Source organism: Hylobates moloch, unplaced genomic scaffold, assembly GCF_009828535.3.
Source record: "Hylobates moloch isolate HMO894 unplaced genomic scaffold, HMol_V3 SCAFFOLD_6, whole genome shotgun sequence".
Lineage (NCBI taxonomy): Eukaryota > Metazoa > Chordata > Mammalia > Primates > Hylobatidae > Hylobates > Hylobates moloch.
The window spans coordinates 13,818,150-13,845,449 of record NW_026652281.1 but is presented as its reverse complement, the minus strand read 5'-3'; the positions used below and the strand labels follow the sequence as shown (position 1 = coordinate 13,845,449).

Below are 27,300 nucleotides of genomic sequence, written 5' to 3'. Positions count from 1 at the left end.
AATAATCTGGAAGATAACCCAGGACTGCTCAACTTCATGACATCGTTTTTTTTCTCTAGTAAACATGTATTTTTAGCTACTAGAGCTTTTTTCGTACATACACTGTCACTTTGCGGTGTAAGCCAAGTTAAGTTCTGATTCACTTTCTTTACATAAGAAAAGCACGTGGTAAAGAGATCAAGTGACTTGTTGAAGTTGTCTAAACTATCCGACAGAGAGATCACATTGCGTGGTTTGCGTGGGTACTCTCCTGTATTTCATGATGTTCTCAGTGTCCGTCTCTACCATCAAACATATTTGACAGATCCGATTCCTCCAGGGCCTACAGAATAATACTAATAAAAGTATTAATATAATATTAATAGCAATAATAGCAGTAACACTAATAGTAATATTAAGAGCATTCTTTTCTATAACTCTAGAAATAGCACCGTTTCCTTAGTGCTTATTATCTGCACTATTCTAAGCAGTTGACAATTCCTCAAAATAGTCCAGATAAATATTACTGGGTAACTACTCCATTTACCTCTTTTGAAAATGAGAAAGCTAAAGCTTAGAGGGGTTGACTTGCTCAAGCCACAAAGAGAGGAAGTGGCAGAGCTGGGTTTGCAGCCAAGTTTGCCAAACTACAGAAAGCAAGCTTATGTTGACAGTTTCTCTAGTTGTTGAATAGCAGAGATGAGTCAGTGGCCAACTGAACTCTCACTATCTGTCCACCTTAACTGCAGGCGTTCGTAGCTTCAACAATCCAGCTTAGCTACACCATGTTACTTCCTCATGTCACAATTAGTACACCTGAATAAAATCATGCATTAAAAAAATCCCACCCCCAATTATGGTCCTATAAACTAGAGCTTGGACAGTCGTCTTATTTGTCTTTGCGTCGTAGAGCTTAGCAAAGCTCATGCCACATGATGGACAACTAGTAAAACAAATTTCAAAGTGCTTCCTATTTAGTTATATTCTCCACTTATTTAGAACATCCACCTTGCAAAATACTTGTCTATCACAGTATAAAAATAGGTAACAGTTATTGTGCGTGTATTTTTTGTAGACATCCTACTAATAATTTAATCCTCAAAACCACCCATTTATTAGAGAGAAAACTGGGTCTTAGAAACATTAGGCAATTTGTTCAATACCACACCCTTAGTATGCATTAAACCTAGGATATAAACTCAATATTAACAAATTTAACATTAAGAACAACAGTTTAGTGGGACTGTTTATGCTGTTTTGCTGGCTCTAAAGCACCAGGTATAATGTCCACATGGTGGTGACAGCTAAGGTACAGGTTCTTTTGAGTTATCTGCTGCTCTGTGGCTAATGATAACTCAAACCTCCCCCTCACCTGTCTTGATCTGCAGCTCTCTGGAATGTTCTTTTTGTTGCGACTTCATTTGCTATCTTTGGGGTGAGCATACTGTCCATGTATTTGGTCAATATTCTTTTCACATTGACCCATGGTTGAAGTAGTAGTACTGGAAGCCAACAGGATTTTAAACTCAAACACATATAGTGAAATAGTGTGGCAGGAGTTAATGACAAATGATGCTTGTGTAATTTTAAACCATTATTAAAGGAGAAAAAGTAATAAACTTAATGGATAAACATTCTTGTAGATAATCAGAAAATAACCAAAGAATGGGTTGGGCTTGAGTACCTTTTGGGAATGTATTTGATCACATTGACTTTCATACCTCAGTTACACCATAGTCATGCTCACATTTTCCACCCATTCATAGCATTGGCATTACAACATATTTATTAAAACATGATATTATATAGCCATCATTTATTAAAGTTAATATGTGTCAGAGACTGTAAAGAATAAGCATCTTCTGATTTGTTCCTAGTAATGTAGGGAAGCAGGCACATGAATATTGCCATTTCCTGCAGGAGTCAGAGGAGACAAGCAGAATTATCTACTGAATAAGATATACAGCTTGCTCTGGGTGGCATGGCAAAGAAATAGCTAGGACTACTGGCTTTCCCTACCCTCAGAAGGAAGGGCTGTAGTTGCTATGATCACAAGTATCCTGTTGCAAGATTTTGTCCGCAAGTCCCTTAAGTAGCACAGACCCAATATCAGATTGGATTTTCCCCAGACACAAAAGACCATTCTCCCAAAATCTCTATTAAAAGGGAAGTGGTGTTGGGGAGTGGGTAGGGTTTCTTTACTGAATCACAGCCACAGGACATTCATCCATGCCCAACAAAGTAGGTTTCCCCTGAGCTTGAGGAAGACTTGAAGGATTGCATGCCACCAACCATCCTCCCCGTCTGTGCTTACTCATCTGCACCAAATTAATGTGACTCAGGTGCGCTTTGCCTGAGCCATTCACTCAAGTGTAGCACACCTCGCAGAATGCTTCATCTCTCCTGACCTAGAAGAAAGTGAACTTAAGAGAAATTGGTAACTTCTGCAGAACTACACAACCCATGTTAGATCTAGGATTTAAAATCAGCTGTCTCATTTTCCTAAGCCAGTGCCCTTGATAAGTATGTGAATCATACATGTATTGAGCCTTCAACCATTTATTGGTACTTGCTAAAAAGAACTCTACTAGGTATTGGGTATAGGGAGATATTCTAAAGTCATAAATATTTTCTTAATAAGGATAGGCATGTGCAATGTTGGAAAAATTATATGAACTAAGTATAAAACATTGTAGCATGAGTACAGGGTGTGAGGGATAAAGTGATTGATAAATTGTGGTTAGTATAAGAAAGATTATAACAGTAGATTTTGAAACAAAGTTGCAGATATTTTCACATGGGAGAGTGAGAGGATGGTCCAAATAGGAAAAGTGCTGTACCCCAGTCAAGCACAGGAAAGAGGATTGCTGGAATGATTATTTGAGTACAGTCATTCAGACTGAAATTAGGGCTACAGGTTAGAGGGTGAAATCTGGAGGCAGCAGCTCATTAGAAGGCTTTCACTCGTTTGGGCAAGTGATGGTAGAACCCCAAACTAGAGGAATAGCAATCAGTAAAGGGGGAGGAAGAGCGAGGTGCGGTGGCTCATGCCTGTAATTCCAGGACTTTGGAAGGTCGAGGTGGGTGGATCACCTGAGGTCAGGAGTTCAAGACCAGACTGGCCAACATGGCGAAACCCTGTCTCTACTTAAAATACAAAAATTAGCCAGGCGTGGCGACGCACGCCTGTAATCCCAGCTACTTGGGAGGCTGAGACAGGAGAATCACTTGAACCCAGGAAGTGGAGGTTGCAGTAAGTCAAAATCATGCCACTGCACTTCAGCCTGGGCAACAGAGTGAGACTGTCTCAAAAGTAGAGGGGGAGGTAAGCAGATGCAAAATATTCTGAGGATATTGAATCAAGAGATCTTGGTCATTGTATGTGAGGGAATACTGCATTATCGAATTTGCTTTTTTTCTTTCCTCCCTTGATCCTTTTTTTTCCCTTCAAATTTGAACAACTGTCTGGAAGGGGGTGTCATTTACTAAGATGGGAAATGAGACAATAAACAGATTGTGGAAGGATACAAGAGATAATTAATCCTGTTGTTGACACATTGAGTTCAAGTGCCTACGATATATGGAAGATTGGAACTCCAAGCCCTCTGAGTTGAAGATGTAGAATTAAAACCTATATAAATATCATTATTGTTAGTAAATCATAAAGTATTCTGCTTATTGTACTACCGTTAATAACAAACGTGTGAAGTGCTATGTTTGAACGACTACTGATGTCTTGAAAAATGGAAATGCAGTTCTGCCATAAAAAAGCAGCTCCTTTGTACTATTTTTCAGGTGGAATAAATATTTTTATACCAGGCTCCCCTTTTGCCTAATACACGTTTGCTGAAGTCATAGATGCACGCCTATCCTGTGGTTATTATAGGAAAATGGCTATTGTGAAAACCAGACATAAATTGCCCTTTACCCCAACAAGTTAGGGCAATAACTTGTTATGAAGGAACATCAAGTGAATGGAAAATCCATATCAAAGAGCATGTTCTACTTTTATGTCAGTAAACTTGAAGTTGTTTCCTGAGTGATGAGAGAAGTAGAAGCTAAATTTTATGAGATCAAAGAGAAACTATAAATTTCAAATATCTTGGCCATAGCAGTAGTGATCATGTTTATATATCTAGAGAAGAAATGTATAGAAATAAATTACTGGTGGGAGAAAGAAAGAAAAAGAAAAGAAAATGTTTGATGCTACAGAAACAATACTACATGTCTCAAAGAGAAGTAAACAATGGTGAACAAAGGAAAATAAATGGATGAAAGTGAATATATCTGCAATGTCCTTAGGAAGCAGCAATTAAACCACAGGAGATAATGTTCTTTAATTGTGGATGAATTGCTGAGACAGTTGTCCTTAGTGTAAATTCTAAATTCCTTTTCTCTAGTTACTGATAAACATCCTCATTTTGCAGCCTATGATCATCTCTTTGTCATCCCCAACAGAATAAGAACATCCAACTGTCAAGCCATACTCAACTAATTTGTTTCTTTGGCTAGCCACGATTTTAAGATTTTTCTAGCCTTAGGGTTTCTGCACGATGCCTAGGGCAATCACCACGTACCCACCCAGCCTTCATTTCTCTATTTGGATAACTCTCTTACTCATTCTTCTTTTCTCAGCATAGAAATCTCTGCTTCTGACAACTTCTCTAATACCCCATGTTCAAATCTGGGAATGTTTCCACCCACTTGTAGAACAGCTTTTCTTCTCCCAATCATAACATGCCCACGTTATACTGGGTTGCAACCAGACATTCTTTTTTTGTTATTAGTCTTCTGGATAAAGACTAATAATAAAAATGAATGAATGAATGAATGGAGGCAAACTTAGTACGCCTCAGGAATGCTTTCTCCATCATTCTGGTGTTCAACTTGTTAAAGATCAGGAATAAAGGTTAGGGTACCAGGAGAACTGAGGAAGAAGATTGGACATGACGAGCAAATGTACAGATCTGTTAAACCATTGTGTTTAATTGTTTCAATGCAGACAGTTTAAGAGAAAATTATGGATCATATTTAATAAATAAAACATCAATCATTTTAAAACATTAACTTTTACATAATAGGAATGTACACTTTATTATTTAAAAAATTTCCAATATTTTTACATGATAAACTATAAAGTTGGAATTACCATCAGCAGATTTAAGTCTAGAAAACGTATAAAGAGGACAATTTAAAAAGTACCATAAAAGGCACAGACATTTACCTGGGTGAGGAAAACAAAACATTGAAAGACAGCTAGATAATAGTCTCTGTCTATTCAGGATGCTAATCTCTCATACCGCATGTCTGGTTAGGGGGAAGAATGAAAAGCAATAAATTTGTTAGATTTACTAAGAGGATAGTTATAATTGAGTTCAATACCTATTTATTGAGCAACTCCCACATGCTAACTGCTAAAAGCTGGAGTAAAGTGAATTAGATAGTTCTTACACTCAGATTATCTATCAGCTAATCTAGTCGCTGAGAAATACTGTTTTATGTCAAAGTTTGAAAAGAAGATAGACTCTGATTGGCCTAAAATCAAAGAGTATAAATTCTCTAATTATTTGCAAAGTTTATAATCTTAAGTTTGATGACAAGTGGAGTCTATCAGGGCCCTCTAGAAAGACAGAACTAATACATATATGTGTGTGTGTGTGTGTGTATTCTGTATATATACATATATGTACACAAACATGCATATATAGAAATTTATATATACAAAGGGATATATATCTAATAAGATATATTTATATATTAATATATATATTTATAAATATATATACTAGGAATATTGAAATGTTGAATATATATATAAAGGGGAGTTTATTATTAAGTAGTTTACTGAGTATTAAGTATTAAGTAGTTATTAAAGTCTTTCCAAATAAGATTATGACACAAAGCCAGAGAGTTTGATATACCCCTGAGGTAGGACAGTAAAGGTATATTGCTGGCATTGCCAGCTGAAAGCAAATTGTTTCTGGTAAGCCTTATGGACAGGAATGGAGAAAAAGGCATTTGCCAAGTCAGTGGCTGCACACCAGGTACCAGGAGATGTGTTAATTTGAGCAGGCAATGAAACCACATCTAGTACAGCAGCTGCAATTGAAATAACCACTTGGTTAAGCTTACAGTTATCCACTGTCATTTTCCAAGATCCATTTGTCTTCCGCACAGGCCAAATGGGAGAGTTGAATGGGGATGTGGTGGGAATCACCACCCCTGCATCTTTCAAGTCTTTGATGTTGGCATTAATCTCTGCAACCCCTCCAGGGATGCGATACTGTTTTTGATTTACTATTTTTCTTGGTAGAGGCAGCTCTAATGGCTTCCATTTGGCCTTTCCCACCGTAATAGCCCTCAACCTACCAGTCAGGGAGCCAATGTGGAGGTTCCGCCAGCTGCTAAGTATGTCTATGCCAATTACGCATCCTGGCGCTGGGGAAATGACCACAGGATGAGTCTGGGGACACACTGGACCTACTATAAGTCACACCTGAGCTAAAACTCCATTAATCACCTGACCTCCATAAGCCCCTACTTTAACTGGAGCACCACAATGATGTTTTAGGTCCCCTAAAATCAATGTCAACTCAGAGACAGTGTCCAGTAGTCCCTGAAGTGCCTGATTATTTTCCTTTCCCCAGTGCACAGTTACCCTGGTAAAAGGCTGGATGTCTCCTTGGGGAAGGATGGGAGAAAGATTAACAGCATAAATTGTCAGTAGGGTAGTAGGGTCCTTCCTGAAAGGGACCTGGCCTCCCCTTCATTCAAGGGGTTCTGGGTCTGTAAACTGGCTCAAGTCTGGAAATTGATTGAAGGGCTGTGATTCTGTTTTTATAATTCAAATTAGTCTTTTGTCAGTTCAACCTAGAAGTTTTCTACTTATATAAATTAAGCAGGAATACAGTAGGCTTCCTATCAGTTTCACTTCTAGGAACACTGTGATTAATTAGTCAATGCCAGGGCTCTATACAAGTCAGACTATTGTGATTGCTGTTTTGCCTCTGCTGTCCATCACAGTACCTATGCCTACCTTGCCTTTGATGTTTGAGTGCCACCACTTGGCTCCTGCCACCTCAGGATCCAAGTATTCCCATTTTATTTAAATTTTATAGTTGAGTGATTGCAGTTCCCACTGTTAGATCTGACATACAGGGAAGAGCAATTGTAGGGCTCTTCAAAGATGCAGATGCTGCCCTCACAAATCTATTTCGCAAGGGATTGGTCAAGGGTATAGCTTCTGGACCCTCGCAGCTGGGATGAGTAGGTCTAAAGTGACTAATCTACTCCACCATCCCCATCTCCCTAAGCCTTTGGATTCCTTTCTCTACATTAACCCAAGGGACATCAGGCTTCCAGCTCGCTCACAGTGGGCCATCTTTTAATCCATATTTCAGCTAGCTAAGCAAATAAACTGTTAGAACCTTTTTTAAAACTCCCTAAGCTGCAACATTAAATGCAGAATACCTGCTTAGTGGGCTGAAATCAATAAATTCAGCCTGATCCAATTCTATGTTTCTTCCACCATTATCCCACACCCTTAATGTCCATTCCCATCCCTGTTCTCCAGATTTCTCTTCATATAAATTAGAAAACTCAAGAAGTTCTTTTCAAGTGTAGTGCACCTCCTCATGGGTCACACTCTGAATCTCACCTCTAGGGGCCCGCCAGGACTTTAGTTATAGGTATGGAAGCAAACAGAGGTGTTGGGGTTGGTTCCTGAGAAGAATCAACATTATCTCACCTGGCAACTGCCTCAGGGGAGGCCGTCACTGTTGTCTCAGGCAGCGCAGGGTTTATCTCCTCAGACAAAGGTGGAAAGACTGATGGCAGTGTGCGTCGGGGAGGGGATGTTGCCACTACTGGGGATGGGAAAGCTGTTTCTTCTGGCAAGAAACGTTCATCGGAGTTCACAAGGTCAGTGTCCCCAGCTTCATCAGGGTCCTCCCACACATCCCCATTCCAAGTTGCAAGTTTCCATTCTTTTCCAATCAATGCCTTCATTTTAACAGTAGACACCTGGCAAGGCTGTGCATCCACCTTTTCTTGCAGGTCAGCCACTCACATGATAAGATCTCGTGTCTGATTTTCCACAATTTCAGCTCTTTCTCTAAAGGAGATAAGAGTCTGACTCAGGTCAATCTTAGAAGATTTGAGACCCAGTATCTGCTTCTGAAGCCAGGAGACAGAATCCCTGAGTTCATCATTTTCTCTCATCACTTTGTCCAGTGAACTGAGGAACAACCAACCAGCTTCGTTATGTTCCTTGGTTCTCCACATATGCTCAAAGGTATTATGTATAGAGTCACTAAACTCCTTACCTCTCACAAGTGGTAAATCAGGTCAATCAGGCAAAATGCATTAATTTTGCCTCTCTAAACAGTTCATGTGTTCACCATACTATTAGAAGTAGAGTCCTTAGCATTTTTGGGTCTAATCATATTAAGCAGCCAACTCCAGAAACCCCCAAACAACTAAAGAACTCCATCCTTAATATTCTGTTCCTGTAGAACCACTCCTGGTACCAAAATCTGTATTAATCTGACTACTACAGAATATCTATCTGTCTGTCTGTCTGTCTGTCTGTCTATCTGTCTATCTATCTGTCTAATATATCTATCTATCATCTATCTATCTATCTAGGAGTTTATTAAAGAGTATTAATTCACATGATCACAAGGTCCCACAATAGGCCATCTGCAAGCTGAGGAGCAAGGAAGCTAGTCCACGTTTCAAAGCTGAAGAACTTGGAGTCTGATGTTTGAGGGCAGGAAGCATCCAGCATGGGAGGAAGATGTAGGCGGGGAGGCTAAGCCAGTCCAGCCTTTTCGTGTTTTTCTGCCTGCTTTATATTTGCTGGCAGCTGATTAGTTGCTGCCCACCCAGATTAAGGGTGGGTCTGCCTTTCCCAGCCCACTGACTCAAATGTTGATCTCCTTTGGCAACACCCTCACAGACACACCCAGGATCAATACTTTGCATACTTCACTCCAATCAAGTTGACATTCAGTATTAATCATTACATGGAGTTATACTAAAATTAAAATAGGATTAGCTATTAAGATACTAGAAAATAAGGAAACTACGAAAACCTATCAGGGTCATGGCAAAAGAATTCAGCATCAGTTGAAGAGGCTCTCACTGACCAAAAGTGAAAATGTTTTAGTGGCAGTAAGGATAGTAACTGCCAAGTTTTGCAGCAAATTAAATATGTTCGAATGAATGGGTTCATGATAATAACAATTGAAAAAGCCCCATTGATCACCTATGAGAGACATAAAGACCCAACTCCTTATTTTGAAAACTAATAAACAAAGAGAGGAAACATGAAGCATATCTTAATTTTCCCATATAACTTGAACCTCAAGGTAACCAGCTAGAAGAGAGGAGTATCTCTTTAATTGAATATTTTAGGTAATAAATAAAAAGGAATAATAGAATTAGAAAATGTCTATTTGGCAGCCCTAAATAAATGACTAGTTCAAGCTAACTATGACAGTTCACAACAAGGGAGAAGATCTGTTTTTCAGTGTCAGTCATGGCATTGTAGCTTTTATTCGACTAAGCTGCTGCCCATAAAATTGTAAGTGTTAAATAAAATATATTTTAAAAGCCTGCTTCAGAGTTCTGAAGTTTAAGTTATTAATAAAATGAAAGAAACTGGAGCGGAATTGATTCTTGGAAGAAGGGAAGTCAACTTTGGGAAATCCACATTTATCTTGCTTTTTCCAAAGGACCAGCAGAAAATAGCCAGATTTTACTAGGCAGGGGGGACAGAGGTCAGAGTCCAGGTTGCCAGAGAGGCTAGAAATTGAGTAGGGAATATCCAGAAGAAGATCAGAGAGTGAGGGTCCATGCTCCTGCAGACACATTTCCCTCAGACCCTTGGCCAATTCTTGTAACTCACGTGCTCAAGATGAAATGCCAAGCAGCCCTGGAGAAAGCAGGAGAAGGAAGTTTAAAAGTCTAAAGATTTCAGTATCTACCTAGGGCTGGAAGGGGACCACCTTTGGCGTTCAAGTCCTGCCAATTTAGAGGAATTTTTTAAACACCTTGGAGTTTAACTGAAATGCCACAAGGTAATCTGTCACAGGAATAGAGATTTTTTTAAAAAGGGAAGAAAGAAATCCCACAAGAGTATTGCCTTGGGAGTAAAGACTGTACCTGAGGACGTATTGTTATATCCTAGAGCTAAGGACAAAACTAAAATAGACTTATCCAACAAAACCTGAAACTAAGCCTTCACAGGGTCTAGGTGATCAGCCAGTAATTCACCTGCCTGTGGACCACTTCCATTTACTTCCCACCACTGTCTTTCCTACAATCCTAACAGTCCTCATCCCTCCCATACCCACCCTCTGCCTTTTCCCACTTCCTCCTTCTTTCCTGGCCTCTGCTGACATAGGGTTACCTACTCAGCTTAAATAGCACTTCCTTAGAGATATTGTTTCTGAACACCAACCAAATTTAAATCTCCGTGTTCAAAACTGTCTGGTAACGCTGTCCTTTCCTTCCATGCTTTGGAACTTGTATATTTGTCTGTACATAGGTACATTTGTACAATTACGACTTGTAAATATGTACAATTCATATCTTTACTACTTTACTATATTTTTAAATAGATCAATTGTAATTGTATATATTTACCAACTTGTAAATATACATATTTACATTATAATGTGTAATATGTCTGTACACACATGAGGATTTGCCTGCTCTCTTCCTTCGGGATAGAGCATCCCTGAGGACAGATGTGTTCACTGTAGCAACAGCAGCTCCTACTGTAGCACTTGGCACAGCATTCAATAACTCTTGGTTAAATGGTTGAATTAAAAAAAATCTGATTATCCATGATACAAATGGTATCATAAATACATAAAAATCACAAATGTATTACATTCACACAGCAGCAATTGATCAAAAGAGAGATAACTTTGAGATAAACATGTGATTTCAAGTGTTGTTATTAAAATCATAACAGTATGCAAAATAATCAATGTCGAGGCATTTTTATATTTCCATTTGATCCCTCTAACATCTTTGCGTAGTATGAGATGCTGGAATTTTTCCGTACCTAGCCAAATAAGGTAACTGAGAATCAACAATTTAGGTGACTTCTGTGACATTACAAAGGTTGCAAATAAATATTAGAGACAAAAATACAACTTACATCCTCCGGTGATGCGTTCAAGTGTCCTTGACGTAGTAGACATTACTAATTTCAAATCTGTTTAAAAGGTTAATTTACATTGATAAAAATTAAGTGAGAATGATCATGTTTGTTCCTATAACCTCCTGGTGTGTTATTACTGACCTTAACTTGGTCTATTTAAAAATATAATAAGGTCACCTTTTCCCTGTGGTTATATATAGCACTTGATCTCTATGCCTTCTTCCTTTTTATTGTATTAATTTTAGTTGTTTTAAACTTAAGAGTCCCTTAAATCATTCTGTGTTCTGTTATGCTACCATGCAAAAATAGTACAATCTATTTCCTGTTGATTTCTTTAGTACTTGGTCTCTCTTCTCCATTGCTTTAAAAAACCAATTCAGTAATCCAGGTCTCAAGTGCCTATCTATCATGCTGCTACTTTCATATTTCACTATATAATAGTTAAACAGCGACTCAGTCTGATTTGTGTTTCTTAGAAGTCAAAATTGGACCTCTGTTTAGTAATTCATGGGCAATAATTTTCAAATAAATAAACAGTATGATCAGTGTTTAAGGCTGACTTCATGTTTAACTAAGAAGAGTTTGTTCTATACCCCTTTCCAGTTGATGAAATAGCTATATATTTTTTTCTCTGATCTTTGAAAGTAACATTCTAGTTCTATTTATATTTTGGGGAGATTGCTAAAGAATTAATAAAAGACTCATGTCTTTTTTCAATCACTCTTTCATGACCTTCAAATACAGTTAATTTTCTATTATTTAAAAGTTGATTTTCTAGTTTACATATTTTCTATTCCAATTTTTCTCTTTTAAGTTTTTAGTCATCTGACCTCAGCAAAAATTTCATGATTCATAGTTTAACTGATAGAATCAATTTATCCTGAAAACATCTTCAAGGGGCAAATCTCTACCACCTCCACAATTATCGGCAAGTACCACCCACAGTATAAATAAATAAAACATTCATTTCCATGGTACAATTCATTTCCAGGTACAATTCAATATGCAATGGGGTTATTTATTTTCAGAGAATAGGTTTATGGAACCTACTTGTTCTTCCTGTCAAACAACCCTCATGCTGTCATCTGCCTCAGAATCATTTAGGGACTTGTATTCCTGTTCCAGGTTAGAATTCCAGAGATTCTAATTTGGTGAACATTAGGCCAAGCCCAGGAAGTAGAATGTTGAATGTTTCCATTGATTCCAATATAACTGGACCATAGAGCTCAGTTCACGGTCTTGAATATTTTTCTTAGTAATTCACTTGGGGTGGGGAGGACATTGCTTTCTCAAGTGACAACCCCTCAAAATTTGAGAAGCCTCAAACTTCTGGAGAAGGGCTAGGATGCAGGGGTGGGGAGAAGATAGCAGGACAACTGGAATATATTGCCGTGAGGGTTGTGTGTGTATGTGAAACATGCAGTGGTAGAAAAAGTTTGCTGCTCAAGAAGGTAAAGCGTTATTACAATTTAGTTGACACGCTTCTCAGAGGCTACAGCGGATCAACTCCCTCTCCTGCACGTCTTAGAGATCATTCAATACCCAGCTGTGATACAAAAGCGGAGCTCTGAAGACAGGCATGAATAATTGCATCTCAGGGTTGTGTGTCTTCCCCAACTGACTATGAGCTCTTTCAAAAAAACAAAAAGCATTCTTTGTTTTTATGCATCACTGTGTCTTCCACGGTATTTACAGAAAGCTGTCCATAAATACGTGCTGCAGAAAAAAAGGCAGAAGACACATTTCAAGAATAGTACATCTGACACAACTCCCTGAAAGATATTTGAATATTTTCTATTACAAAGCTCTTCATTCCATGGGAGATTGTATTTCTGAATTGTGTAAATAAAGCAAGCTATACCTACGGGCACAGGGAGAATTGATATGAGAGTAGGGTGTACAATCTTTTTGAGTCTCTTCTTTCCTCGATTCTTGCTCTAAATGTGAAGATTTGAGATGGAGGTATTCACTGAGGGGGAATCAGGTGTCCAGCAATTGCTGTGGTAAGTCAGCTTGGGTAGGAGCTGACAGACAGAGAAAAAGCCACAGAACCCACAGATGGCTTGAAATCATCCTTGCTGTATAACCTGGCAATGACATTGATAATTAAGGGTTTCTTGTGTACTTCAGCAATTCATTATTATTTAAAGAGTCAGCAATACACCAAATGTACTTATTAAACTATATTTTGCTATGCACCTTTTCCTGCCCAATATTCTAACAATAAATCCTAATGTTGGCATTAGTAGTCATTACTATTCACTGATTGCTAATTGTGTGTCAGCTTCTAAAAACTAGGCAGATAAGCATGCATACAACAATCCTAAGAAGACTATACTATTATTCTCATTTTACAAATGAGACAACAGGGACAAAGAGGTTAAGTAACTCGCTGTGTATCCTCACTGTGATAGAGAGGATAATACCTCCCTAATATCTTAGTCCCTGAAACCTGTAAATATGTTGTGTTACCATGGCAAAAGTGCTTTGCAGATGTCATTAACCTAGGGATCTTACAAAGGGGAGATTATTTTGGTTTATCCAGGCAGACCTGATGTAATCACAAGGGTCCTTATAAAAGGGAAGTAGGAGGCAGGGAGGGAGAGAGGGAAAGAAAGGAAGATTTGAAGATGCTGTGACACTGGTCACATAAAAGAAGAGGCCACAAGCCAAGTGGTCTCTAAAAGGTAGAAAAGACAAAGAAATGAATTATTTTTTAGAGTCTTCGGAAGGAAAAAGCTCCTGCCAACACCTTGATTTTAGGACTTCTAAATTCTAGAATTGTAAGATAATAAATTTGTGATATATTAAGAGATTATGTTTGTGGTTATTTGTTTTACAACAACAATAGGAAGCTGTCTTAATGCTTTTATGTTGCTATAACAGAATGTCTGAGGCTGGGTAATTTATCAAAAATAGAGGTTTATTTAGCTCATGGTTCTGCAGGCTGGGAAGTTCAAGAAGCATGGTGCTAACATCTGCTGGGCTTCTGGTGAGGGCTTTTGTAGGGTCAGAACAGTGGAGAAGGTCAAAAGGGATGTGGAAAAGTGCAAAAGAGGCAAAACCTGAGGGGCGTCCTGCTTTATAGCAACACACTCTTGCAAGAAGAAACCCATTCTCATGAGAACTTACCGGTCTCATGAGAGAAGGAATTCACTCACTACCCTGAGAACAGCCACAGACCATTCATGAGGGATCTGCCTCATGGTTCAAACCCTTTCCACTGGGCCTCGAGTCCCAGCACTGCCACACTGGGGAACGAATTTCAATATGAGTTTTGGTGGAGACAAGCCACATCCATACCGTGGCAGAAAATAATATACTTGCTCAATTTTGAGTGAGTATTCAAACTAACACGAACTAGTTGCCTCAACTACTATGGCAACGTGAAATATATATTATTAGAAATGGCTGAAAAGGGGGCTAGACTAAAAAGAGGGGAATTTGTGAGAACAATTTGCAACTGTGGTCAGAGAATTAGAGTTCATACCCTGCCCACAATGAGCCAGTATATGACAGAGCCACATTATTAATCTTGATAATAACCCAATCATTTAAAATATAGAATGTAAAATATGTATAATATATACATAAATATATAAAACCTCAGTTAATAAGCATACTAATGAACAAATTCACAGTTAGAAAAATAATTCTTATTCTTCCTTTCAATCAAGCAACAAATCTCCTCTTACATCTTTAGACTGTAGGCCTTTTACTGTTACAAATTCTGTTAACTTCAGGTTTCAGATTTTTCCTATGGTCAATTTTCTAATACCTCTACTTTTCCTATTTATACAATTCAACTGTGTACAAAAGATTATTTTCCCAGCCTGGGCAACATGGAGAAACCCCATTTCTGCCAAAAATACAAAAAATTAGCTGGACATGGTGGCAAATTCCTGTAGTCTCAACTACTTGGAAGGCTGAGGCTGAGGTTGGAGGTTCACTTGAGCCTGGGAGGTCAGGGCTGCAGTGAGCTGAGATTATGCCACTGCACTCCAGCCTAGGTGTCAGAGGGAGAAGACCCTGTTCAAAAAAAATATTTTCCCAAAGGTATTTACAAAAGATAGGAATAAATATGATATTGACTGTTAATTTAAATATTAATTTTATTTTGGATGCTTAATTTAGTGTTTCTAAAATAAATATTGATTTGTACTAATTTTAGTAATTCTACTTACTCATATTAGATCTTTTATAGATTAGTACAATACAAAGACATATTGCTATGAATCACCCTGAAATTTTTTATTTTTGTATCTGTTTGCATTGCTGTTGCTTTTTTAAGAGCTCAAATATCTGAGAATCTTTGTGGAATAGTGAAAATAAATTCTGGTGATGGCTAAGATTTGATATGTTGCTTTCTTGGTCATTGGTGTGAAGCCCAAATGTATTTTTTCAGTTCTCAATGTTAAAGTAAATTTTTAAAACATAAAAACATAACTTTCATTCAAATACAGAATGTACATATATCAAAGAAGTATTTGATTCATTAATGAAGGAATCAGAAGGATGGTAAAACTAGTTTCAAAGAAAATTCAAGAGATTGAATGTATATATAGGAATCCAGGAAAGCATGTTAGAATAATATTACTAGGTAGATACGCAAGAAATTAATATTCAACAGGACAATAAACCCATAACCTTTGGAGATATAGTTTCTACCAGACAGAAGCCATTTGCATCTCTACTGAGCAAAAATCTACAGATTACACGTAACTTTATAGAATCTGGCCTTAATTATTATTCAGTAATAAATAGTAAAATCAGAATTTATTAATTCACCTAGAATTAAATAATCTTTACCTGTTAGAAGATGTTCCACTATGACATTGAGAAGATGTGAAGTTATTTCTTTGCTTTATTTCCCCTTTTTTTTTCCAATTTTTCTTAACAATGGTAAGATCACTTTCAAGAGAATCTATATTCCTGTCTGTGTCACCAGCATTTTTGGACAGCTGGGTACTGTCCAAAATATATAGAATTGAAATGCTCCCTCTCTCTCTCAAAAGATTAATTTTTTCAGGTTTTTATATGATTAAGTTTATGCCACATAACTCAGTATTTTATAATTGTTTAAGATGATTTTTTAAAGTATATCAAATGTATTTGTGCAAATAACTTTTTATAAAAATTGCTTATAAAAAGTGACCTACAATGAGCGTTATATCTAAAATAATACTATTAAAAATCATCCAGATTTTTTTTTCATTTCATGAGAGTCTGTTTCTATGTATTAAGTGTGTATCCTTTGAAGTTTTCCTGTACTGATAATGTACTCGCATTGTGAATTATACTTTTTTTCTCTGAAGGGTATTGTTTACCTGCATGGGAAATCTGTGATGCGACTGTAGCCAGTTTGTTGATTTCCCTCTTTGTGTACTTTGTTCCTTTCAGGTCCCCTTTTTCAAGGTGAGACAACCTCACTCCTACTCCGAGTACTAAATTATTTCCTGTCACTGTAGTTTCTCAGCAATCCTCAGAGCTTTCTTTTATGACAGTGAATGGGACAGTGCTGGGAAAATGTCGAGGCCTCTTGAAATTAAATGTTCCAAGAGTAATTCTAGTTTACGGGGACAAGTTATAGGACTTGAAGACTGTAGAGAGTGGCAAGATTACTGATTAAGATCTTCCTTTGCCTCCTGTTTCTAGACCTGAGAACTGAGAGAGCCCTTTATCAACTATCTTAAGTGACTCCAGCCTTCTGTTACTCTTCATCAGAACGGCTGTTACAACCTGTAATGCTTTTATGAACTTAGTTTACTTGCTAAATATTGTCTGTCTTCACTAAATGGAAACACCATGAGGACAGGGGCCATATTTGTGTTGAATTTTTTTTAATCCCAGAATCTGGCACACTGATTCAAACGTGATGGGTCAAATAACGTTTTATTGAAAGAATTCATAGAATTGCATCGCTGTGTACCTGTGAAGCAAGCAGACAGTAAGAATGACAGAAAATGACAAGTGGCCTTGGTTTAAGAGTATGCAATTGCTTTAGGCATTAATGGTTTTATATGTTTTTCTCTATGCCATTTTGCTGATTGAAATATTCCAGGCACAAAACTTGAGGTGCCACAGAAGATAAATATCATCATTATGATGTAATAATAACAGTAGCGAAAAAGAAAAACAAAGTACTAGTAGGCTAAAGTAACACAAGCTAAACCTTTAATGGAAGAAATTTTCTTGGTAGCTAATTTCAAAAATAGTCTTTATCTAAAATGAAATCATTACTGTCATAGTTGCCTTTAAGTGATACATTAACTCGGAGATAACTGCATTGCTCCAAATGTGTCAGCATTTAAAGTCTGTCTTACTGGAATTTTTCTTAATTTATTGTAATCTAATAATCATGGGATGCATTATTTGTATTTGACGCAGTTATATTTTTACGATGCACATTCATTCAGCTATGTAACAAGGAAGGATTGTTAGGCTAGCATTATTCTTTCTACAGAATGCAATCTTTATTCATGTGCACTTGGTGAATGAATTCTCTATAAGCACATTAGCAAAATGTGAAAAAATAAAACCTCTGAGTTTTCAAAAGATGGCTGCATAAAATAGTTGAAAAAAATTTGCAGGGTGGTGTGTATAGACATTTCACATAAAATATGATGAATAATCTGAATCAAATGCATATTTGGGCTTACAAGTAGCTATAATAATTTTGTCAAGTGAAACAAGGTGAGTAAACTGGAATGTCATTTTGTTGACTGGAAGAAGCCAGCTTACCAGTTGAAAAATAGCTTCATATTTTATTGTATTTTTTGAGCCACTTCATTTATTACATAAGTGCACTCTCAACGGTAATTGCCTTAAAAAAATCTTTGACTTATGAAGTGTAGACAATACCGTCAGGATTTCCAAGTGTTATGAGTTCCTTTTTATGTCTCTTGTTTAGGTGCAACTGATTTTGACAGATGTATTGTTAGGTTACTGGTATAACATGACATCTTTTTTCAGGTGAACTGAGTAAGAGTGATTTTGACAATAAGTAGATAAGACACGGTCAGAAAGTTGAAAAAAACATGTCAATGTCACAGTTATGCCACAAATTCCGCAGAACAGACCTTACAATATCATTAAGTCAGGGTCTTTCCAACAATGTCCTTGAGAAGACAGAAAATAGTATTGCCCTTAAATACTACCACTTAGCCACAAACATAAAATAAGACAAAACACAAAGGTCAGTTTAATATGTACTCAAGGAGGCCTTTGATGAGTCTATGCTATGTGTGTATATTTGTGTATAGACCTCATTAACATACTATATAGATGAAAGAATTTTGAGATATCAAAACCACTTTTTCTGGAGCCAAAAAAATTTAACTTTAGAATTCCAAGAACTCCATTAAAAACATTGATTGTGAAATATGCAAAGTGATTTAATGTATATTAATTATAACTTTGTTTAATGGAATAAGAAGAAATAGCCTTTAATGATATGAGAAAAAGGCCAGGCACAGTGGCTCACGCCTTTAATCGCAGCACTTTGGGTGGCTGAGGTAGGCAGATCGCCTGAACCTAGGAGTTTGAAACCAGCCTGGGCAACATAATGAGGACTTCATCTCCATAAAAAATAAACAAAATTAGCCGAGCATGGTAGTGCACACTTGTGGTCCCACCTACTTAGGAGGTTGAGGTGGGAGGGTCGCTTGAGCCTCAGAGGTCAAGGCTGCAGTGAGCCGAGATAGTGTCAGTACCACTGCATTCCAGCCTGGGTGACAGAGAAGAACCTGCCTCAAAAATTATATATATGAGATTATATGTATATATGAAATTATGTATATGATATTATATATATATGAAATTATATATATATGAGAAATTTAGGAATACATTTAAAAATGTATTTCTAAATCATGAATTTTGTAAACAGGTTAGTAAAGACTAAAATGAAGTCAACCCCAGGTGTCAGTAGGGAATTAGATGTTTGGTGGTCATATTTTCCCTTACTATTGACTGGTCAGAAGCTGAACTACACAGACAGTCCCTGACTTACAGAGATTCAACTTACGGTTTTTTGACTTTACAATGGTGCAGAGACAATATGCATTCAGTAGAAATCATGCCTCAAGTACCTATCCAGCCATGCTGTCTTTCACTTTCAGTGCAGTATTCAATAAATTACATGAGATATTCAACACTTTATTATAAAATGGTTTTTGTGTTACATGATTTTGTTCAACAATAGGCTAATGTAAGTGTTCTGAGCATGTTTAAGGTAGGCTAGGCTGAACTATGAGGTTTGGTGGGTTGTGTGTATTAGATGCATTTTCAACTTACAATATTTTTAACTTAAGATGGGTTTATCAGGATATAACTCCATCATTAGTTGAGGACGTCTGTATATGCGTGTGTATGAGTACATATGCTGCGTTTTCTCAATATATAATGCATTTAAAATGCTTTAATGGAAAAGATATTTATCCTTAGAATGCCTTCTAATATCTTTGTTTCTAGGATCAGAAGTGGTTGATCTTGATGGAAAAAGTTCCCTTCTCTACAGATTTGATCAAAAATCCCTGAGCCCAGTAAAAGATATTATTTCTTTGAAATTCAAAACCATGCAGAGTGATGGGATTCTACTCCACAGGGAAGGGCCAAATGGAGATCACATCACACTGCAATTAAGAAGAGGAAGACTCTTTTTACTTATTAATTCAGGTAAAACTATTTGGTGAAGTGCTCAAAAATCTGATTATTTAGATATCACCTAAGTAACTTTATGCTTTTATAGCTTATCTTTTAGCAGTCAGAGTGCCTTATTTTCAGATTCAAGGGCTTGTACATATGCCAATATTGCTCTTTCATGTAAAAATGGTTCATATTTTGCAAATTGCACAAAATCTTCATTCAGTGTTTTTTACATAGTGCTGATAGAACCGTATAGCTATTTTCTAACATCATAAAGGAAGGGATGGGTCCCTGAAAAATGTTGAGGTAGTAAAAATAATGAGGTTGTAGCAAAGATAAAATTTACATAGAAAATGAGCATGCAATCGGTAATAATGACAAAAAGAATTAACAGTGGAAGAAATTACAACAACGTTGAGAGATTATTATATTCAAACTTTAGGGAAATCCATCCTAGTGTTTGAAATGGAATGCGTAGAAGGGGATTACAATTATTATGAAAGATGGTGGTCCACAGAAGGGAAATTTTTTTTTTCATTACACTGGCAATAATGGTGCTGTTATTTTTCTCCTCTTCTAAGGTGAAGCTAGACTGCCTTCCACTTCCACCCTGGTCAATCTCACCCTGGGCAGCCTGCTAGATGATCAGCATTGGCATTCAGTGCTCATCCAGCATTTGGGCAAGCAAGTCAACTTTACAGTGGACGAACACAGGCATCATTTCCACGCACAAGGAGAATTCAATCTCGTGAATCTTGATTATGAGGTGTGATGGTTATGTTTCAATCAATGCTGATTTTATTATATATATGCGGTTTAATCTCCCAAAGGAAAATACACTATAAAGAACCCACCTTTTCAGTAAATCATAGAACAGTTCGTGAAGCATTTCCCAAGGCAGTCTAACTCACAGTAGCAGCTTTTGGCGTATAGTAGTTGTACTTTCATCTTTCTCACAGTATGTAAATTTATTGTTATAGAGGGAGATGATCTTTTTTACCTAAAATATGTAGTCACAGAACAACATATGTAGGAAATCTTCTGCACCAGAAAATCTTATTGCCACAAGCAAATATACGATGTTTGCTATGACTTCTCTGTGTTCTAGGGTATTTGTGAGCAGTATAGATTTATAAGGAGAACGTAGCAACAAACTGATTAATTAATTCATTAGCAGTGGATTCAAATGCTCAAATATCAATATGTGCCAGAAACATATCTAAAATAAAATATTATAATTGGTTATAGTATTAAACAGATCAAGTTTTAAGATGTTATAAAGATGTATTTTTCATCGACCAATGAATATCAAAGCCAGATGTGATCAACAAGTTGTAAAAATAAAGTTCTAGTGTAAATAAAAGCTAAGTGCACATAAATTAGTTTTAAATCTAAATCTTAATTTTTGTGTGTGTAGGGTTATGAAAAATTGATCTGTGTGTGATGATTATAGCTATACTTGCTAATCATAATTAAGCAGATTATTAGAAAATCACTAAACAATATTATTGATGCCATGTTTCTTTCTAAGATCAGCTTTGGAGGGATTCCAGCACCTGGAAAATCATTGTCATTCCCACACAGAAATTTTCATGGATGTTTAGAAAATCTCTATTATAATGGAGTGGATATCATTGATTTGGCCAAGCAGCAAAAACCACAGATCATTGCTATGGTAAGAGTCTTTACACGAAGACATTAGTAAAACTATGTTTCTTTTTTCCACACAGTAAAATTGCTCCATTTTAGGTTCCCATTTGACATGATGTTTTAGAGGTTACTCTTATTTAAATATTTTTCTTTGGCAATATGCTAAAGATTGGTTCTATCTGAAGGAATTATAATTTTGGGGGCATAATTATTTTATTTTTATATGAAGTAAAGCAGTGTTTTTATGGTTGATATTTTAATTTTATTGTGATGTCATTACTCACAGGAGCCTAATTTCTTTTGATGTGTTTTTTTTTTTTTCTTTTTTGAGACGAAGTCTCGCTCTGTCACCCAAGCTGGGGTGCAGTGGCACAATCTCGGCTCATTGCAGCCTCCGCCTCCCAGGTTCAAGTGATTCTCCTACCTCGCCTGGCTAATTTTTTGTGTATTTTGTAGAGACAAAGTTTTGCCATGTTGGCCAGGCTGATCTTGAACTCCTGACCTCGACCTCGGGTGATCCGACCGCCTCAGCCTCCCAAAGTGCTGGGATCACAGGCATGAGCCACTATGCCCAGCCTGCTCTGTGACTTTTTAAATAAGATATTCCCTACAACTTACCAGATGAGCATACAGAGTTTCCGGGATCAGATAACAACCATGTATATTAGGGAGACATTTGCAAAACTTGTATTTTGCCATAGTCATTCATGATAAATAAAAGAGACGAACAGACAACGGCATGTAAGAAACATCACATGTAGGAAATCCACACCAAGAGATCTTACTACCACAAGCAAATATAGGATGTGTTACAATATTGCATCGGCCAATCTGTCCAAGTGGCAATGTTGGTCAGACTGCGTTACATTCTAATTCTGTGGAAACGGGGAGAATTTAAATATAGCTGTCTTGGTTAGGTTTCCATTAGGGAAGCAGCACCAATGTTAAGTATTGTGAACGGTGGATCTATATTAGGACTTGGACCTTAACAATTTTCAGAGGAACTAAAAAATGAAAGACCTGGCAGGGGAAGTGCGGGGATCAGAGAAGTCATTAATTCTGCCCAAAGCAATGGTGTGTGGAGGCATGTTGGAACTTACAGACATTTTCAGCCTAGGAGGGTTAAAGAGAACTTTGGCAGTTGTTGCCTGTGGGTAGCCACCACCCCTGTGTGTCCCCAGCCATGCATCCAGGGATGGGCCTGGGCTTGCTGTTGGTCGGCCGTGTCAGCTGTCAGGAAGAAGAGATGGGCCATAGTGCAGGACGGCAAGGACAGACTGGAACAAACCAGCCACTGTGTGACCACCCCTCATTGCACATGATTACAAAAAAACCTTAGGGGCAAAATGTGTTGCTGGTGTTTTAATTCTAACTGTCAAGTATCACCCAAGCTCTCTTTTTTGGCTTTTACTCAGAAGCAGACAAGTAAGGAGATTCTGGGAAACATGGTTTCTAGCTTTACCAGTTTGATAATAAAAAGCAGACACATACTGATTTGAACGAATTTCTTTCATTGCTTAAAATCCAAAGTGTGTAAATTTAAGCTCACGTGTCAGCAAATCCCAAAGCACATCACAAGTGTATTTATTGTTTAAACAACACTTTATTTCTAATTATGTGAATTGGTGGTATTTACATGACCATAACTGCCAGCAAGATTTTAAAATAGTTTTTTTAATAAAAGCAAAATTATTTAAAATAAAAATAAAAATATTTTAGATAGGGGTGTGTGTGTGTGTGTGTGTGTGTGTGTGTATGTGTGTATTTTATCCATAAAATGAGTTTCTAGAAACTGCAAGGGCCGTTCATTCTTCATTGGCAAGAGGATTTGCTGCTGGTAAGCTATCAGGCAGCAATCCAAATGATGCATAAGATCAAGCTGCAGGTTAATGGGTACAAAAATATTAGAAAGAAGAGGGGCAATAAATTCTAGTTTTCAGTAGCACAGTAGGGCGACTATAGTTAATAAGGATTTATGGTATATTTCAGAATAGCTACAAGATAAGTTTTGTAATGTTCTCAACACAAAGAAAAGATAAATGTTTGAAGTGATGGACATCCCAATTATCCTGATTTACTCATTACACATTATATGTGTGTATCAGAATATCACATGTGCCTCATCAATATATACAACTATTATGTATCACTAAGAACAAAGACCAAGCTGCAGCTGGTAAAAATGTTTCCATTTTTTTTCCCTAGGTCTGATAGTCTTAAAATTGCTTTTACATATATGGGTTAGGGGAGTTTGCTGTTCACCTTTTGTTATTTCATTCGTTGGATCAGCGTATTTGTTTATAATAAAAGTGAATTCACTTTTCACAGATTCATAATAGAGCCAAATGTTTTCATTTGACCAAGACCAAATGTTTTATTCCAATGCATGTTCTTCTAAATAAGCTTGACTTCGCTGACTTTTAAATTTATATTAAACTTGAGAAATGGAGAGAAGAGCAGAGCAAAGGCTTGAAGAACCTTTAAGAAATATGGCAGTGTTTTGGATTGTCATGTTGATAGCAGGCGGTTGTTTTAAATCGCGGATAATGTGAGATTGAAAAGCAGCCTTCAAATTCTGTTACTAATGTGATATGAATAACATTCTGAAAACTTTTTCTTTTGCTTTATTCTCAGGGAAATGTGTCATTTTCTTGTTCACAACCACAATCTATGCCCGTGACTTTTCTGAGCTCCAGGAGTTATTTAGCACTGCCAGACTTCTCTGGAGAGGAGGAGGTTTCTGCCACTTTTCAATTTCGCACTTGGAATAAGGCAGGGCTTCTGCTATTCAGTGAACTTCAGCTGATTTCAGGGGGTATCCTCCTCTTTCTGAGTGATGGAAAACTTAAGTCGAATCTCTACCAGCCAGGAAAACTACCCAGTGACATCACAGCAGGTAATAAATGTATTCCCTGGGGCAAAGCATATGGATTTGAAAGATTTCATTTTCTCTGTGGCCAAATTTTATGCATAACCAAAAATGTAATATTTGCTTAATAAATGAATACTCAGGTTAGTAAGATTATAAGTACTCTTTCTTAGAGGAACTTGATTCCAATTTTCTTTTAAATATGGTTCCAACAGTAGCAGTTCTTATTAACCAAAATGATAGTTTTGGGGAACTGAAGTTTTGTTTCATGACCCTGTCTCCTACTCCAGACAAAGAACATATCCTAAGGTGATGTGTTTTGGGGAAAACGTGAAGACGTTGAAATAGGCCAACAAGTTAACTAAGTGTCCTTCAGTGGAAGACTAGACTCTTCCTAACACACCTGTTAGTCTTATCTGTTCTGTGAGAAAAAGGGAGAGGTCTTTCTGGGATCTAGATCTATATCTCTATATGAGTGTACAGTGTGAACGGTAACTTTATTTGCTGATGTCTTATGTAAAGAGTTGAATACACTTTAAGGGGATGCAAAGATTTATGCAAGATTCCTCATTTTGGCACCAAATGACATTCTCTCTACTTCTAGGCAATATGGTATCATTTTAATAATTAGAAGTAATATAGTTAAGGTGACTATATGAGTGTCTGGATAATGAATGTCTAATTTAGGCTAGTGCTTTGAGTGAGGGATGTTTTTGTCTCTTCCTTAAAATTACAAAGTTCTTGACAAAAGCTCTACGTCACATTTTTACGTATGTACAATAGCATCCAAGCGAAGCAACTAGAGGTTGCCTTGGGGTAAATTACATTAATTTAATAAGTGAGCTTTAAAAACAACTTAAAGTTTCCATTGTACTACTCCTCTATATTAACTATGACCAAAAAATAGTGGAATGTAACTTGGAGAGGAGAAAAAAATGAAAAGTTAAAACACAGTTGAAAATTAAATGTAACAAAACACGTATACAAATGGATCTACGAATGCCTATTATTTGTATGTCTTTTTGTTGCTGTACTGCTATTGTAGTTTAAATATGGAACTGAGAATTCAATATTAGTTATAATTTTTAAAGAGATACTATGCTGTGACTTTTTATTTAGTGTTCAAAATGTGGTAGATTTGCTGGCTAGGCAAAAAGAAATAAATTAATCAGTCTCATATTAATAATTAATAGGCCCTGAAAATGAAGGTCTAAAAATGTAAGCTTGCCATTAACGTGTCATTTATTGTGATGTATCTGACACCTTCTGAAGTGGTTCTATTCATACCCTAATTTTCAGCATCTGAAAGAAACCGCTTCAGTTCAACGTTACTTTGGGGAGCTCCATGAAGTCAGCCTATTTCTTTCTTTTTTTTTTTTTTTTTTCTGAGATGGAGTTTCGCTCCTGTTGCCCAGGCTGGAGTGTTATGGTGCAATTGCAGCTCACCGCAACCTCCGCCTCCCGGGTTCAAGTGATTCTGCTGCGTCAGCCTCTCAAGTAACTGGGATTACAGGCATGTGCCACCACACCCAGCTAATTTGGTATTTTTTAGTAGAGACGGGGTTTCTCCATGTTCATCAGGCTGAAGCCAGTCCATTTCTAACCACTTTACAAGCATGTATAGTTAATATATTACTAGGTATAGGTCTCATAGAATACCCAGAGGGATTTAAAAATTTCTAAATGAATGTTTAAATTCATATATAATACAATCTGTTATGACATCATCTGACTTGGTATGATTATTTTCATACTAATCATAAGGGTACTAGACTAAATATGAATGTCAGTACACTGAAGATAACACAAGTAGGATTTTACTTAAAAACTCTCTGTACTCTTTTTTTTCAGTTTCTTTTACAATATTATTTTTTGCTAGTTCCCGTGAAGCAAGTACATTTTGCATTTGAAAATAGACTATTTAAATGGTAGTTGGGTGGGAGGTCAGTTTGTTCTTCTAAGGGGAAGACTTTCCATTTACGTTTCACGTATGCAACACTTGATAATTAAACCAGTTGTCAGGGTGTATTATAATGACTTTCAAGAGAACCATGTCTTTATTGATGGATTGCTATCACAGTGTACTAAATCTTTTCATTGTATAAGGATGGATTAATTTTTCTTAGCTACTGCAGATATATTTTACAAATCTTATTTGTTTGAAAAACTCAACATTTTAATATATTTTATAATGAAATTAAGATTAAATTGTATTGAGAAAGAACTGAATTGTGCAAATGCTTGAATAATCAGACTAAAGTTTTAATATGATGTACAGTTTTGCAAATTGTCATTTGGAATTATTCAAAAATATTATGTCAGCTGAAGTCATTTTTGAAATATTCAACACATTATATTAGTATAAATCATGAAACATATTAGCAGCACTATAAAATCCCTTATGACACAAAATATTTTTAGTCGTTGCCACCTTTATAGATGTCAAAGCAAAAATCAATGAGCAGTACAGTTTTATGTTCCCATTTAAAACAAAGTTCTTAATATCAAATTTGAGATTTCTGCTATGATTTTAGCATTTCTGCTGCTGTTTTTGCCTAACAGTGAAAATCAGGCTTATAACCATGCCTCTTGTCCCCATGGGCAGGGCCTGGCAGAGGCAGGCTTGCAGTATTTGAGATGTTTCTGCATTTTTCTCAATTCTTGTACTTCTGACAATGGAGCAGCCCCCTTGATTTGCTGCACGCAGGAGAGCCATTTTTGTCAGTCCCCCTTCCTCCCTTTCACTGTTGAAATATTCCTAACTTTCAGGCTATAAACCTGTCACCCTTTAAACTCCTGCTCTCCACCAAAGTGATGGGTAACAACCACCTCCATATTTTCATCTTGACAAGAGCTGTCTAGTAATCTGGATCCTTAATTCTGATTAGCGACTACAGTTAGTGAATATAAGAATGTCTGGCACTTTAGAACACTGAAATACACTTGGAAAGAGGCAACACCCTTTGGTTTTTCCCTGAGG

The 27,300-nt window shown here is 36.8% G+C and overlaps 1 protein-coding gene across 5 annotated transcripts in view; it reads left to right on the top strand.

Moving 5' to 3' along the window:
* CNTNAP4 (contactin associated protein family member 4) overlaps positions 1-27,300 on the top strand; it is a 297,138-nt gene that overhangs the window by 151,625 nt on the left and 118,213 nt on the right. For 4 of the 5 annotated variants that reach the window (XM_058440476.1, XM_032156379.2, XM_032156377.2 and 1 more), the window contains 4 exons: positions 19,628-19,831; positions 20,383-20,567; positions 21,333-21,476; positions 24,086-24,347. In XM_058440476.1, coding sequence (XP_058296459.1) covers positions 19,628-19,831; positions 20,383-20,567; positions 21,333-21,476; positions 24,086-24,347 — 795 coding nt within the window. Of the gene's footprint in view, positions 1-19,627; positions 19,832-20,382; positions 20,568-21,332; positions 21,477-24,085; positions 24,348-27,300 lie in introns of those variants that run through there. The other variant, XM_058440477.1, reaches the window with a different exon arrangement.